The 12,998-nt window shown below is 54.8% G+C and overlaps 3 protein-coding genes across 3 annotated transcripts; all 3 read right to left on the reverse strand.

Annotated features, from left to right (window-relative positions):
* Positions 1–7: 7 nt before the first annotated feature.
* On the reverse strand, positions 8–5,162 carry QBC33DRAFT_573845 (uncharacterized protein; the record flags this gene model as incomplete). Its single annotated transcript, XM_060430716.1, has 6 exons — positions 8–2,356; positions 2,422–2,954; positions 2,993–4,693; positions 4,746–4,891; positions 4,956–5,021; positions 5,096–5,162. The coding sequence occupies 6 exons, from the start codon at positions 5,160–5,162 to the stop codon at positions 205–207; spliced, it is 4,665 nt and encodes a 1,554-aa protein (XP_060279146.1). The 3' UTR covers positions 8–204.
* A 2,934-nt stretch (positions 5,163–8,096) lies between these two features.
* On the reverse strand, positions 8,097–8,617 carry QBC33DRAFT_519135 (uncharacterized protein; the record flags this gene model as incomplete). The annotated part of the gene is made up of 2 exons (XM_060426275.1): positions 8,097–8,283; positions 8,487–8,617. 2 exons carry the CDS (start codon positions 8,615–8,617, stop codon positions 8,097–8,099), a joined length of 318 nt encoding a protein of 105 aa, XP_060279147.1.
* Positions 8,618–9,258: 641 nt separating this feature from the next.
* QBC33DRAFT_519136 (Alpha/Beta hydrolase protein) lies at positions 9,259–11,902 on the reverse strand (the record flags this gene model as incomplete). The annotated part of the gene is made up of 2 exons (XM_060426276.1): positions 9,259–10,055; positions 10,345–11,902. The coding sequence occupies 2 exons, from the start codon at positions 11,900–11,902 to the stop codon at positions 9,259–9,261; spliced, it is 2,355 nt and encodes a 784-aa protein (XP_060279148.1).
* Positions 11,903–12,998: the final 1,096 nt, after the last annotated feature.

The following is a 12,998-nucleotide window of genomic DNA, read 5'->3' on the forward strand; positions in this document are numbered from 1 at the left end:
GGACGACCCTCACCCTAGTACCAAAGACTTATCGTTAGGAAGCTTCGAACATATATCACGGGACTTAGTGAGACAACGATGTTAATGGCAATGTGCATTTTTGTGTGTAACTAAAGGCCGCGGTAACCACGATGTTGAATGGCAATATACGGCAAGCCTGTGACCGTCTGAAGAACTACAAGATAGCTCGATATCGCCCCTAATCTACCAGGCCTCATCTGCCTCGGCGGGGGGCTCAGCTCCCCAAGATGCAGTGTCTGCGCGGGCTCCGGGCTCAGCTCCCCAGGGTGCAGTATCGGCGACGGGCTCATTTCCCAAACTTCCAGCATTGTCATCAGTCGAGAGCAGCTGCCGTATCTTGATCGTGTACTCGTTCGTCACGCTCTGGTAGTTCTCCTGCTTCTTTTCCGACACTGGCAGCGAGTTGGTTCCCGTTCGCGGTCCGTTGCCATCAGCACGCGGAGCCCTCTGCTCGGGGTTGACCTTGCAGTCGGCCTCGACATGTCCAAAACGGTTGCAGTTCACGCAGAGGATCTTGGGAGTTCGGCAATCGGCAGATATATGCTCTTCCGATGAGCAAAGGCTGCAATGCACTCCGGTAACGCAGTGGTCAGCATCGTGTTTCGTTGAACCGCATTTGTCGCAGAGCTTGCGGTTGGGACAATTCCTGGCAAAGTGTCCCATCTCCAGACACTCCCTGCATGTGGCACACTCCTCGGCTGTCTTGGGACACTCGCTCTTTGTGTGGCCCTCTTCGTTGCACCGGAAGCAGGTGATCCGCTTAGTGGGACAGAACCTGGAGATATGGCCAACTTCGCCGCAGTTACTGCAGGTCTTCTCGTTCGATTGACGACAGTCTTTGGCGATGTGGCCGGGTTGCTGGCATCGTCGGCAGGTCTTGCGGGGTCGCGTAGGACAGTTGTCTATATCGTGTCCGATCTCTTTGCAGAACCCGCACGGTTTAGCTTCACAGTCGTCGCTCGAATGGAGGTCGCTGAGGCAATGTTCGCACAAAGTGCAATCGCGCTCGTAGTGGCCTGGCGTGCGGCAACGAAGGCAGCGCTGATTCTTGTCGCAGTCGTCAACAATGTGGTCCTTGCCTCCGCATCGAGAGCACTTCATGGGCTCCTCGCACTCGTTTGAACGGTGACCGAAATGGCGACAGTTGAAGCAGAAGGCACGAGGGCAGTTCCTCATCTCATGATCATCCTTGCAGTGGCCGCATTTGCCCTCGAACTTGCCATTTTCGCAGCTATCGTGTCCAGCGTTCGGAGTCTGGCAATCAAGACAGGTAGGGATGCGAATGACGGCACCCTTCTGGTCCACGTCGTCGTACAGCCGGCGCAACACTTTAGCACGCGGCTTCACCTTCGGGTCTGCCTCCCAGCTAGCAAACATGCCCCGGTTCAGGATGATGATCTCGCATTGCCGCGACCGTGTAAGAGTGAGGCACTGCCTGCGCAGGTCTCCGCAGAAGCCAGGGGACTGCGTCTTGGTGTAGTCGATAATGCAGAGATCCGCTTCATCACCTTGAGACGAGTCGAGTGTGGCAAACTTGACTCGCTGCGCCTCTTCCGCTGTGACCTGTCCGCCAGTGACCTGCTGGTCAAACGCCTGCTGGTAAGCCTGGAGCTGCGCACGATAGTATGGCATCACCAGGATCGTGGCGGGTCCGTCTTTCTTGGTACTTGTCAGTGTCTCATCCTTAAGGGCGCGGACGACTTGGGCGATGACCCATTTGACGTGAGCATAGTTGGCCGACGATGTTCCAACTGTATAGCACGCTGACCCAGGAAACTCGACGATAAGACGGTACCCGTTGGCTGGCATATCGAACTTGATGCCTTTCAGGAATGTATGGAAGGACTTGAGACCCTCTGGGCGCTTGGCTTTCGAGCTAATCATCTGATTGCGGTAGATAAGAGCGGATGGGAGAGCCGAGAGTCGACCATGCTGGCGGTGGTTAACGCATAGATAGCTGTCTGTGACGCCGGCATCTACAGCGCGACCAATAGTAGCGTAGGCGAGCTGCGTGACGAACGCGTTGTGGGACTGCACTTCGTTGTCAATCTTAGGGTCGGTCTGTACAAATGGGCCTAGCTGGTGCATGTCTCCAACCACGATCAAACGGCTACCAAACCAAGCGACGAGGATGAGGAGCTCGAGTTCTCGCATACGTCCCGCCTCGTCGACTAGTACGAGATCGACATCGGTGAAGTGCGAGCGAAACAGGTAGTTGCTGGCTGCGACTGGGGTGCAACAGACAACGCCACTAAAGTGCGCGAGATAGTCGCCGAAGAGCAGCTTCACGTAAGCCTTGAGACTCTCTGCATGTCTTCGCTGGGCAGGGTCTCGTCTGCGGAAACTCGCTGCAATAGTGCCTCCAACTCTGCGTGATTTGTGGGGTTCTCGAGATGATACTTGACGGCGGCCTCCTGCAGCGACATGTTTCGGCAGTCCGACTTCTTCTTAGACTGGGCTTGCTTGGCCTCGTGTATCTTCATCTCCGCCCTGGTGATGACATACTGCGCTAAAAACAAGTCCGTCTCACTGAACTGCTTGGCAGTGTCCTGGGCGCCCTCTCGGTCAAAGGGGTCCGGCTGACGCTGCTTGGGCTTCGTCAGGCTGGCGACCTCACTATCCATGCTGTATAGGCGGACGATGTCAGGAGTCTTCTTGAGTCCCAGCTTGTTCATATGCTTTTCTAGGTTCTTTGCGAAAGTGTCGACGGCCGCATTATTGTTGGCTGAGTAGATGACCCTCTTTTTGCCAGGTTCGCACTCCGCAGCCGATGTGGCTTGGTCACACCCGCCGTAGAACAAGGACATGATGATGGTCTGCAACAGTGTGCTCTTACCGCATGCAGCCACTCCCGGAATAAACTTGATGCCAGCGGGTGTCTTGGACAGATTCTTGAAGGCCTCCAGTTTGGCGTCGTCCATGCTCGAGTACTCCTGTGGAGCCATCCGGGAACTTTCGACTGCTCACTGACAACATTGCCAAGCTCGGGGATCTCGTGAAGAAGGTTGACGTTGTCCTCCTCGCCCGACTCGAAACGGACCAAGTAGTTGTAAGTCGCCAGCGACCGCGGGTGGATGCGTGACGGGTAAGCGCTGGCGGGGTGGATGAGACTGTTTATCGCGTGGACTTCAGCTTTGACTGCCTTATCTGAAAGAATTCGCTTGAAGAAGGCCTGGCAGCTGTTGTCATCGGATATCGCGCGACTAAAGTATTCTTCCCACGGCTCGTTGTCATGTTGAGCCAGTGTAGCGAACTTTGTCTCAACCGAGCCGTCTTTCGCGATGGGCGATTGGACGAGATAGGTTTGCCAGCCCTGGCGCATATGCAGCAGCGGAATATCAAGACGAGTGGCCGAGCACCAGAGGGTATTGTTCTCGCTCTCTTCCTTGGGCTCCTCCTTGGCCAGAGCAGTAGCGTCCAACTTACTCTTCTGGGCCTCCCAGAATGCATCGAAGCGTTCCTTGTATTGTACTGCATCCTCATTCTCGGTGCGCAAAATGGGCTCGACTTCGGCTTCTGTGAGTGCCTCTCTGAGCCATGGAGCGGAGTTGGTGGCAATGTCGGCGGCGGAGTCTTCAAAATCGCGGAAGATACGTAGGAGGTTCGCGATCACGATTTCCGCATGCTGTTCGCTGATCTCATTATTGCCCTCCGGCTCCCCATCTTGCTCGAGCACTGCATTGTCGAACGACACCTTGCAGCTCTCTCCATTCTGTGGCAGGAGTGATCCTTTCCCCTCGGTGCGCACGACCATGATGGCTCGCTCTTCGCCTTCGACGTGAGGGCAAGGGAGCAAATGGACTTGAAACTCTGTTGCCTGGAGGTTGTTTGAGGCGAACTCCTGGAGCCTGTATTCGTTCGCCGATCCGACCACCTGGTGGACGAGCTGCTGACGTTTGTTTACATAGCGCGTCGTCTTCGCCACTGTACCGATATCTGGGTATGTGTCGTCCGCTACTGTCGGCGCTTGGCCAAGGGGAAGATTGTACCTGTCGCTGCCTACCTTCTCGAAGAAGGGGGCGAGCGGGTCGGACAATGTGTTGTAGTCCTTCAGGAGCGAGACGAGCTGGCAAAACTGCGCTACCTTGGCATTCGTCGCGTCATCGGAGCAGATGATGAGAAGCTCGAATGACAGGGGATCCTTCCGATCTCCATTCGAAACGAGGGACCGGGTCTTCTCGAGCTGAGGGCAGGCGATTCGCTTTCCGTCCTTATTCATCTTCAATTCCCTGAGGGCTAGCCACGAAACATCGATATCGGCGACTCGAGCCGTGAACTTGATGAGAGATGCGGCGGAGGGCACCTTTTCAACCTCTGGCTGATACTTCTTCAGTTCCGCCAGAACCTTGTCAGACGTATCGAGATTGACGAGGCCGTCAAATGAGATGATGTCCTTGATGGTTACCCGAGTCTCTCCGACAGCGGTGTTGTACAAGCCGAAACCTGTAGCGAGGTGCGTGATTGTGATGAAGCTGTAGTCAAAGTTGGGAGCCGTGCCAGAGACCTTGTGCTCAATGGAATTTCTCAACGGTCGCTTCAACAATTCGGCTTGCTCTTTGGATGGTGAACTCAGAGCTTCATCGTTGATGCTGAGGTAGGCGTGAAATGTTGGCATGTTGCGCCCAGCACTGTCCGTGAAAAGGGTCGCCTCCATGTTCTGAAGAGTGGTTTCCTGTTCGAGGTCAGAGACGAACGGTTATGTGATTGACACAGCTATGACTTACCATCTCCGTTTCCGGATTCATAGCTTGCAGCTTCTTTTGTCGCTCCTCTTTCTCCCGCAGAAGTGCGTTGTAGTCGAACGCTGGCTCGGCAAGCTCCGATTCGCCAGACTCCGCTTCAGTGGTAACCGGCTGGTTGGTCATGTTGGCTAGGAGGACGCGAGAAATAGTGACAATGTGGAAAGAGGAAAATTATTCGGGACAGGGACATACTATCATCGGTGATTTTCGACTCGACGGTCTTTGCTTCGGTGGCAACCGGCTCGTCGGTCATATTGGCTGCGGAAATGTGAGCAACTGATATTGATTGACCCTCTGAAGGGCGAAAATAATCTCGCGACAGAGACAGTGACATACTTGCTCCTCGATATCCCACTGAGGCTCGGGATTGCCCTTGGTAGAGGGCGACGAGTCCTCCATGGTTTGTCTGGCATGAATGTGAGCTGAATGCCGCGTGCTGACCCTGGCGGGTGACATACCTTGTGGGCAATCCAACTTTCTTCTGCGCAAGAAAAGATACAAGATCAGTACGCGTATGTAGAGTGGAGGGGGGAAAACATCAACATACCTGCTCGCGTGTGGTTTGCGATGCTGCGGGAGAAGAGGGTTGGATTATTTTGGCGGGGTGTTCTGTTGTTGTGGTGCTCTTGTGTACCTGACGAATGAAAATTCAGATCTGCCTTAGAGAAAACAGTCAGTATCAGGTAGTACCTAGGTACAATGGAGCCGAAATATTAGGAAAGCTGGTGTATTGTGTCCCTTACTTCGTGAAAATAGACGTCCCACTGCTAGCCTTTACCCTCAGCAGTCAGAGACGGTGGCGATGGAGGAAAGGAAAAGTAGACGTCCTACTGCTAGCCTCTACCCTCAGCAGTCGGAGACGGTGTGGTGGAGTTGGAATCCTTACTTCGTGAAAATAGACGTCCCACTGCTAGTCTTTACCCTCGGCAGTCAGAGACGGTGGCGATGGAGGAAAGGAAAAATAGACGTCCTACTGCTAGCATCTACCCTCAGCAGTCGGAGACGGTGTGGTGGAGTTGGAATGGATAAGAGGGCACCCTGTAGTTAAATTGGTGGCCTTATGAGGGCTGTGGGCGAAGCGAAGCGCGTTGGCCCGCGATTTCGGTTTTTTCTCACTTTGCTGGCAGCATGCAATTACAAGCGGGGCTACAAGTAACAAGGACCACCAAATAAAAGGCACTGAATTCCTGGCTTTTTATTCTGTATATCTAGGTTGATAGGGATCATTTACTGTGCTGCGGCTTGGCTAGAACGTTTCGATATGCCCTTCAGCCGCTTAAGTCCCCTTACCCAGTTATATTGGCGCCAACCAATACCCTAGTCGTTTCAATCACTAGTGCGGCAGGGATAAAATGCAAAATGCGTGCGTGGCGGTGGCTTACCCGTACTTAGTAGGATGGGTAAGTATTATTGTGGGGCCAGGTATTTAACCCATGTCTGCCACCCTGTTTAGCGCAGTTTCTGGTACCTGGTAGGGGGTATAAAACTTGAGCTCCACTCGGTGGACGCCCTTTTTTGACTCGGTGGACGCCCTTTCCGAATTTCAGCCACAAGGTCCCACATAAGGCCCCGCAATGCTTACCGCCTGCTAAATTTGGTGGTGACTTACATGCCGAATCCTCGTCAAACATCACCACTATAGATACTTGTGCGTAAAAAGAGCTGTCATACGCATCCTGATGACTTGACCTAGCCTGATAAAAAGGCGCCTTGAGTATCTATGGCAGGGTAGAAGGTCTGGCTTAAGTAGGAGGTTTGGCTTGAGTAGGATGTTTGGCTTGAGTAGGAGGTCTGGCTAAAGGCAGGAGATCTGGCTAAGGTAGAAGGTTTTCCAACTTGCCTAGCTGGCAGGGCTAGGGCAAGAAGAAGTGTATAATGATGCAGTCTGCCTATGTTACTGCTGCTTATACTGTCTCTGCTATAAAATGTCTCTGCCTGGATTTTGATAAAGAGATATCAAGGAGTTGGGCAACGGAGGATGGATTCTGCCACCTTAGCGGAGGGTGCGGTTGTGGCTTGGAAATATTTCAGCCAATCAAACTACCGGATTATGGGCACGGTCTACCATGGGCGTCCACCGAGTGCAAAAAGGGCGTCCACCGAGTGGAGCTCTAAAACTTTTGCTCGCAACCGCAGTATGTATCCGTACTAGCGATGGAAACCCTGGTAGAGGTTGTGCTGTAATCTAGACGGCTCACATCGGCTCAGGCCACGTGACCTGTACCCGCGCTAAGCACCTAGCGCACACCTGGCGCGCACCTAACGCACCCCCTTACACACCTTTAAGCCCCCCTACCACACATAAGGCAGGAATTGCTTTAACTCTAGGCTCATGCACGCGCAGCAATTCTCCACGTAAAGTCGACAAAGTCGACAAATCCCTCCCTTCTCGGCGCTCCCATGGCCCTAGCGGACGGCGAGATCTGGGGTACCTTGGCGGCTTTGCCAAGATCACACAGGCTACGGGCCAGAAGACGGTGGCGGTAACCTGCCACCACGTCGTTTCGGGTAGGTCCATTGCCCATGCCAGGTTTACCGATTGCATCTTTTCCGCCGACGTGTCTTTTTCAAAGAAAACTACTCCTTTGGCCTCCCCCCAAGTCGACCTGGAAGGCTTTCGCGAGGAGCACGATGACGATTTAAAAGACCTCATTCGAGACGCCAAAGCCGAGCCTTCGTGGATGGATACCGACAAGCTTTGCAGAGGACTAGAACCGCCTTGCCGCCGTCGACTCCACGTATTGCACCCTAGGGACTGTCGGATTAGGGTACGGTCGAGGGTTGGCATGTGGATTGGGCCGTAATCGAACTGGGGCTCTCCGGTTCCCGGCAGGCATGGAGAATCTCGCGAGAGTTCGTTACGTTACCCCCCAAACCCCCGGCGCCCCGCCGTTGTATAGATGGTTCGAAACTAACGTATATACAACCCGCCTAGACTACCCCACCGTCCTTTATCCGGTATCTTCTCGATCATAAGCTGCGTTCGGTAGCTTCTCGTTCGACCATAAGGGACCTCACCTGCCACTATCGCATCATTGTCCCCTGCTTGAGTTGGACGGTACCCAGGACCCCAGGAGATCAAACGGAGTGAGAGGGTCTTTGCAGAACTTAACCCCCCACCATCAGCTACCTCTCCTAAGGAGGATCCAGACAAGGTTGGCGAAGACGCAGACCAAGCTGACATTTTAAGAAGAAGACGCCGACATGCCGCCGAACAAACCTCGCAGTAGCGGAATGCCTAAGTTGGGGTGGACAGGCCCGCGGCGTTGAGCAGCTGGAGGCGTTGTACCCCTGCGCGAAGGGGGTGGGCGTCTCGGGCCCCGTGAACGAGTCCTAGATGGGGGTGCCGCTGTCAGTCTCCAGGCCGCTGGCGCATACCGTGATTACATCTCCGATGGGGCTTGGGACTGGGCCGTTGGTGCTAGACCCAGCCTCAACCTCGGGTCCAGCGGCGAAGGTGACCTTCTTTGCAGCCGCTGCCTTCTTGCCCTTGGCAGGCTCGGTCTTCTCTTTCAGGGTCCTGCCCCCCACACATCAACAACAACCCCTTCATCCCTTTTCCCCATCCGCGCCCTTCCTGCCGACAACCACCCCTACTCCCCTCCTCTGGCCCAAGCTAGCCCGCATTTCCATCAGCGACCCAGACGACGTCTGCCTGCGCGGCGACAACCCCATGATATTCACTGGGAAGCTGTCGTGTCACAGCTAGAAAACGTCCTTGACATTATGGCCCCCAAAGACAAGCCGGCAATTAGGACTACCGCCGTGCTGACACAGACTTGGACGGCGATAGCCCATTCGCACACGACAGAGCTCTTCGATGCCGAGGCTCTAAGCGTCTGCGGTTTGACCATGACGGAACACGTGCTGACACGGCCGCCTCAGGCCGTTCTAGCGAAGATGAGGGCCATGACAATGCCAGCCAAGATGCTAGAGAAGGCGCTGACTCTGGCAGCATGGGAAACACTTAGCTACTGCGTCTCATTCCTGTCTTGTTGGGTAGTCGCATACCTACCTCTTGCATGCATCGTCTTTGCCTAGGTACAGTACCTAACCATCGCGCATCTTGTGCCTATTGGTGTAGTGACTAGCACAGTTGATCTAATCATTTATCTGTCGAATCTCATGAGGCAAGGATGGCGACGGAGGGAATGCAGCGATCGCGGCAGCAGCGGCTGTTGCTGGGAGAGAAGAGAAAATGGTTTAGATTCGAAGCTGAGGTTGAGAATAGGGAACAGAGAGAACACCGAAGGGATAAAACGGCGAAGCAAACTTGAAATATTGGAGAAGCTTTGAGTGATGCCATATTGGATTGGGTGAATGGATAATAGATTTTATTCACTGGAAATGTATTGGTTGAGGATACCATGTTCTGGAGACGGGGCGTTGATGTCGCGGAAAATTATAGGTTGAGTCGTAGTTCACTCTCACTTGGGACTTCAAACTAAAGCGCATCGGTATAACCTGTCTTAGGATGCTCTCACGTCAGCGTCGGCTAGAACAAAACCCGCCGAGCCTTATCAAGCCCAGTAATATCCCAGTTCTGGTTACTCGGCTTCGTCGCCCTCATGTATGCCTGCCACTCTTCATCACATTCTGGCATGGGTCTCAGCATCTTGGCATATTCCCAGTAGTCTGGAAAGAACCCTGCTTCCTCCATATCAAGGACTCCCACAATCCGAATCTGCTTATCCATCAAGATGTTCCTGGGGTAGATGTCGCCGTGAGTGAAGACGGAGCGGTCTGAATGTGGGAGCATCTTTGGTAGGTCTTTTCCGTCAGGATACGACAGGCCGTTGTGGGATTTGAAACGGGCAAAGATCCGATCGCGGAAAGCCTTGTCGTCCGTTAGGACAGGACACGGATCATCCCAGTCACCTAGCATTGGGTGGTGAATCGGGGAGCCGTCGACTGTGGTGTAAAACGCAGAAGGGTTGAGGGAGTGCGGGCGGGGGATCTGGCGCAGCCTGCCAATGAGAGCCCAGATGTCACGGCACACTCGTTCCTTAACTTCCTTGCTGAGTGATGGCCAAACCGGTGTCAAGACCTGTCCCTCAATAAAATCCATATATATGCTGCTAGTAGGAAGGCCATCGGCGGCAGTTGTGAAGCTAGAGAAGTACATCTTGGGGACTAGAACGTCGGGAGCACACTGTGTAACCAGGAGCAAGGCCTGTTCCTCGTTCCGCTTAACGTTCATCCCTCGTTTTTCGACTGTGTAGGGATCCATCTGTGTAACGATGCTTCTGAATGGCTTGTGGAAGATAATTTGAGGAATGTAATCATCAGAATCTAGTTCATGTTAGTGTTGCTACATAAGAAACTGTTGGATTTTCTGGTCTCTGGCCTGAGTCTTCGGTCATATTTGCCAAGGTAATGTTTCCTTTGAAATTGGGTTTTGCTAGCTTTTGCTTCTATATCAAGTGACCATGCCAAGGAAGGATGCGGGTTGATTTGATCGGTGACTGACGGGGAATATGAAGAGGATCCAAAGTCACGTGTAATCTCTCACCCACTCTCTCAGCGCAAAGCCGCTTCCCTGACCGAAGAGAACCTCAAGGACTTGAATTGTACGGCGCACCAGATACGCAGGCATTATCTATCTCAGTCGCGCTCAGATTCTGCTCCACCTTCCCGTCGGCGGCAAACCTCAACATGGGTCCCCCCTTGGCCACGGGGTCGTTGTGCGGCAGCCAGCCCTTGGCCCTCAGGCCGTTCAGCGGGTCGGAGATGAAGGCGAACAGGTAGTCCTGCATGGTCTCGGCGACGCGCCTCTGGAAGTCGGTCGCGCTGCTGTTCCTCTCGTACGTGCCCATCAGCAGAGGGATGTCGCTGGCGTGGTACGAGCCCATCCACGGGAGCGGCGTCAGGTTGGAGAAGTTGCCCGCGTACTGGTACCGGTACGTCGTGAGGCCCGCCTTTGCCCGCGCGTCCGTCGCGTTGCTGGCCAGGCACACGAACCCGGACACGGTTGCCTCGTCCACCTGGGTGGCGTTCGGCCCCGCCGCCACGTCGTCGACCGGGTACGCGAACAGCGTCGACATCTCGTTGGACGTCGTGCTGACCAGCGCCGGGATCCGTGCCAGCCCGCCCTGCTTAGCCGCCCGCGCCGTGTAGTTGAAAAAGACAACCCGCTCATCGGGCCTCGGAGGAAAGCCCAGCGGCAGGCCCGTCCCGTTGTCGGCGTACTGCCCGACAAAGTTGGTGATGCGGGCCACGGGCACACGCTGCATGCACTGCAGCTCGGCGGCCGGGTCATCAGGGAAGTCGCAGCCGAGGTTCCGGGCCACGAAGGTGAAATTGGTGTGCTGGTAGGCCGGGTAGGTGATGTTGACCATGGCGGTGCCGCTCTGCATGAAGACGCCCGCAGCCAGCGGTTCGTCCGGGAAGGCATACATGAGCATGTCGACCGACACGCCGCCGGCCGACTGGCCCCAGATAGTGATGCGGTCCCGGTCGCCGCCGAAGGCTGCCACGTTGGCGTGCACCCACTCCAGCGCCAGGCGCTGGTCCAGCAGCCCGAGGTTCTGGTCCTCCAGCCCCGCCGCCCAGGGGAACCCCATGATGTTGAGCCGGTAGTTGGCCGTCACCACGATGTGCTTCTGGCTGCGCTCCACCCACCCGGCGGGGACCTGGTACGGCACGTTGACGCCGCCGCGCAGGAAGCTGCCGCCGGGGATGAAGAGCGCCACCGGGAGCTTGGCGTCGGCGCTGACGTTCAGCGGCGTCCAGATGGCGAGGCTGAGGCAATCTTCGGCTGTCGTCTGCGCGTAGTCTCCGGCCGTGTGGCTCTGGCCGGAGACGTCGATCGAGAAGTCGGTGATGTTGGAGTTCCAGACGGACAGCTTGGCCGGCAGGTACTGCGGGCACGGTGGCGGATAGTTGTACGAGTAGAAGTGGCGGTCCGACGCAGCGGCCGCCACGGGCGGCATCCACCTGTTCTTGCCGATAGGTGGTTGGCCATAGGGGATGTTCCGAAACTGGCGGGTGTTGGGGAACTCGCTGTCCACCAGCCCCGTGTAAAACCCTGTTGCCGTTCGTATGGTGAGGTTGCCATTCCTCGGTGTAGATCCTAGGCAAGCGGCCAGAGCTCCGGAGAGGAGCAGAGCCGTTGGAAGCAACTCAGTCCAGTTCATCATGCTTGTTGGTGTGGACCTGTTGACCTCGGCGCGAAGCTAACTTTCTGTATTGGTGTGCGCATGAGAGGGGGTTAATCAATACTTATTGTCATGATTCTGCGCAAGCCATGCAGTCGATGGCCGTCAGAAGAGGCATGATCTCCCCAATGCCCCCTCTAGTTTACGTCAAAGGACCCCCCCCCCCTCGAGTTACCTACTGGAATGTCCATTCGCAGACTGAAGAGGAGATGCCAACTTCTCGTGACCCGGTAATGCATTTCGTCCCTTGTAGGAAGGTCCCTCCCGAAAGTACATACCACAGCCCGGTAATTGGGCAATGGATTTGCATACAGTTACATTCGATGTAAGCAGGCCCATCTGAGCCGCCCCCCCATTTGGTCAATGATTTGCAACTTGACAGCACCCCCAGCTCCAAGCGTTGCGATCGATTGGCCAGGACACTAATTAATTACACAACTACGCTCTCACTTGATAATATGTAAAAGACAAAAGACTGAGGCTAGGAACTTTAGATTGCCTGTACCACAATATGCCTGAGAGCTTCCTAATTCTGTATTTGTTCCACAAGGTTTAGATTTGCCAATCCTCTCTCACATTGAACATAAACTGGTGTATGATTACCTACAAGCAGAGCTAAAGATAGTATAATAGACGCATCATCATAAGTTGCCGATCTACCGTAATGTTCCCGGCGGAAAGCAGAGGCTAAGCGATGTCCATAACAGAGCAGATATAGGCCTTCAAGAGGAAGTTCACCAAGGAGATCATGATCATAATTTGCTCATCGTCAAAAGCTAGCAGCAAGTGCATTTATTACTCAGACAGGCCCGTTTGGCATTGGATGAGTGTTGTACGACCATACCGCTACCTTCATCCCACAACCTTCCCTTTCAGTCTCCCCCAACATCCCCCCTCCCTTCTCCACAGGTGGAAACCGCCAGGGTAACCCTTTCGAACCTTCCCTTCCCCTTCCCTCCCCCTCCCTACCCTCCCGTCGCCACCCACAACCAGTGTCCTTCTTCCCCCCACCCCGGGCCGCAATGCGCGTCATCGCCATGCCATGCCCGATTTACCGTCGGCGCGAGGTCCAGTGGCT

This window comes from Phialemonium atrogriseum (genome assembly GCF_030411735.1).
Source record: "Phialemonium atrogriseum strain 8032-3 unplaced genomic scaffold QBC33scaffold_36, whole genome shotgun sequence".
NCBI classification, from domain to species: Eukaryota; Fungi; Ascomycota; class Sordariomycetes; order Cephalothecales; family Cephalothecaceae; genus Phialemonium; species Phialemonium atrogriseum.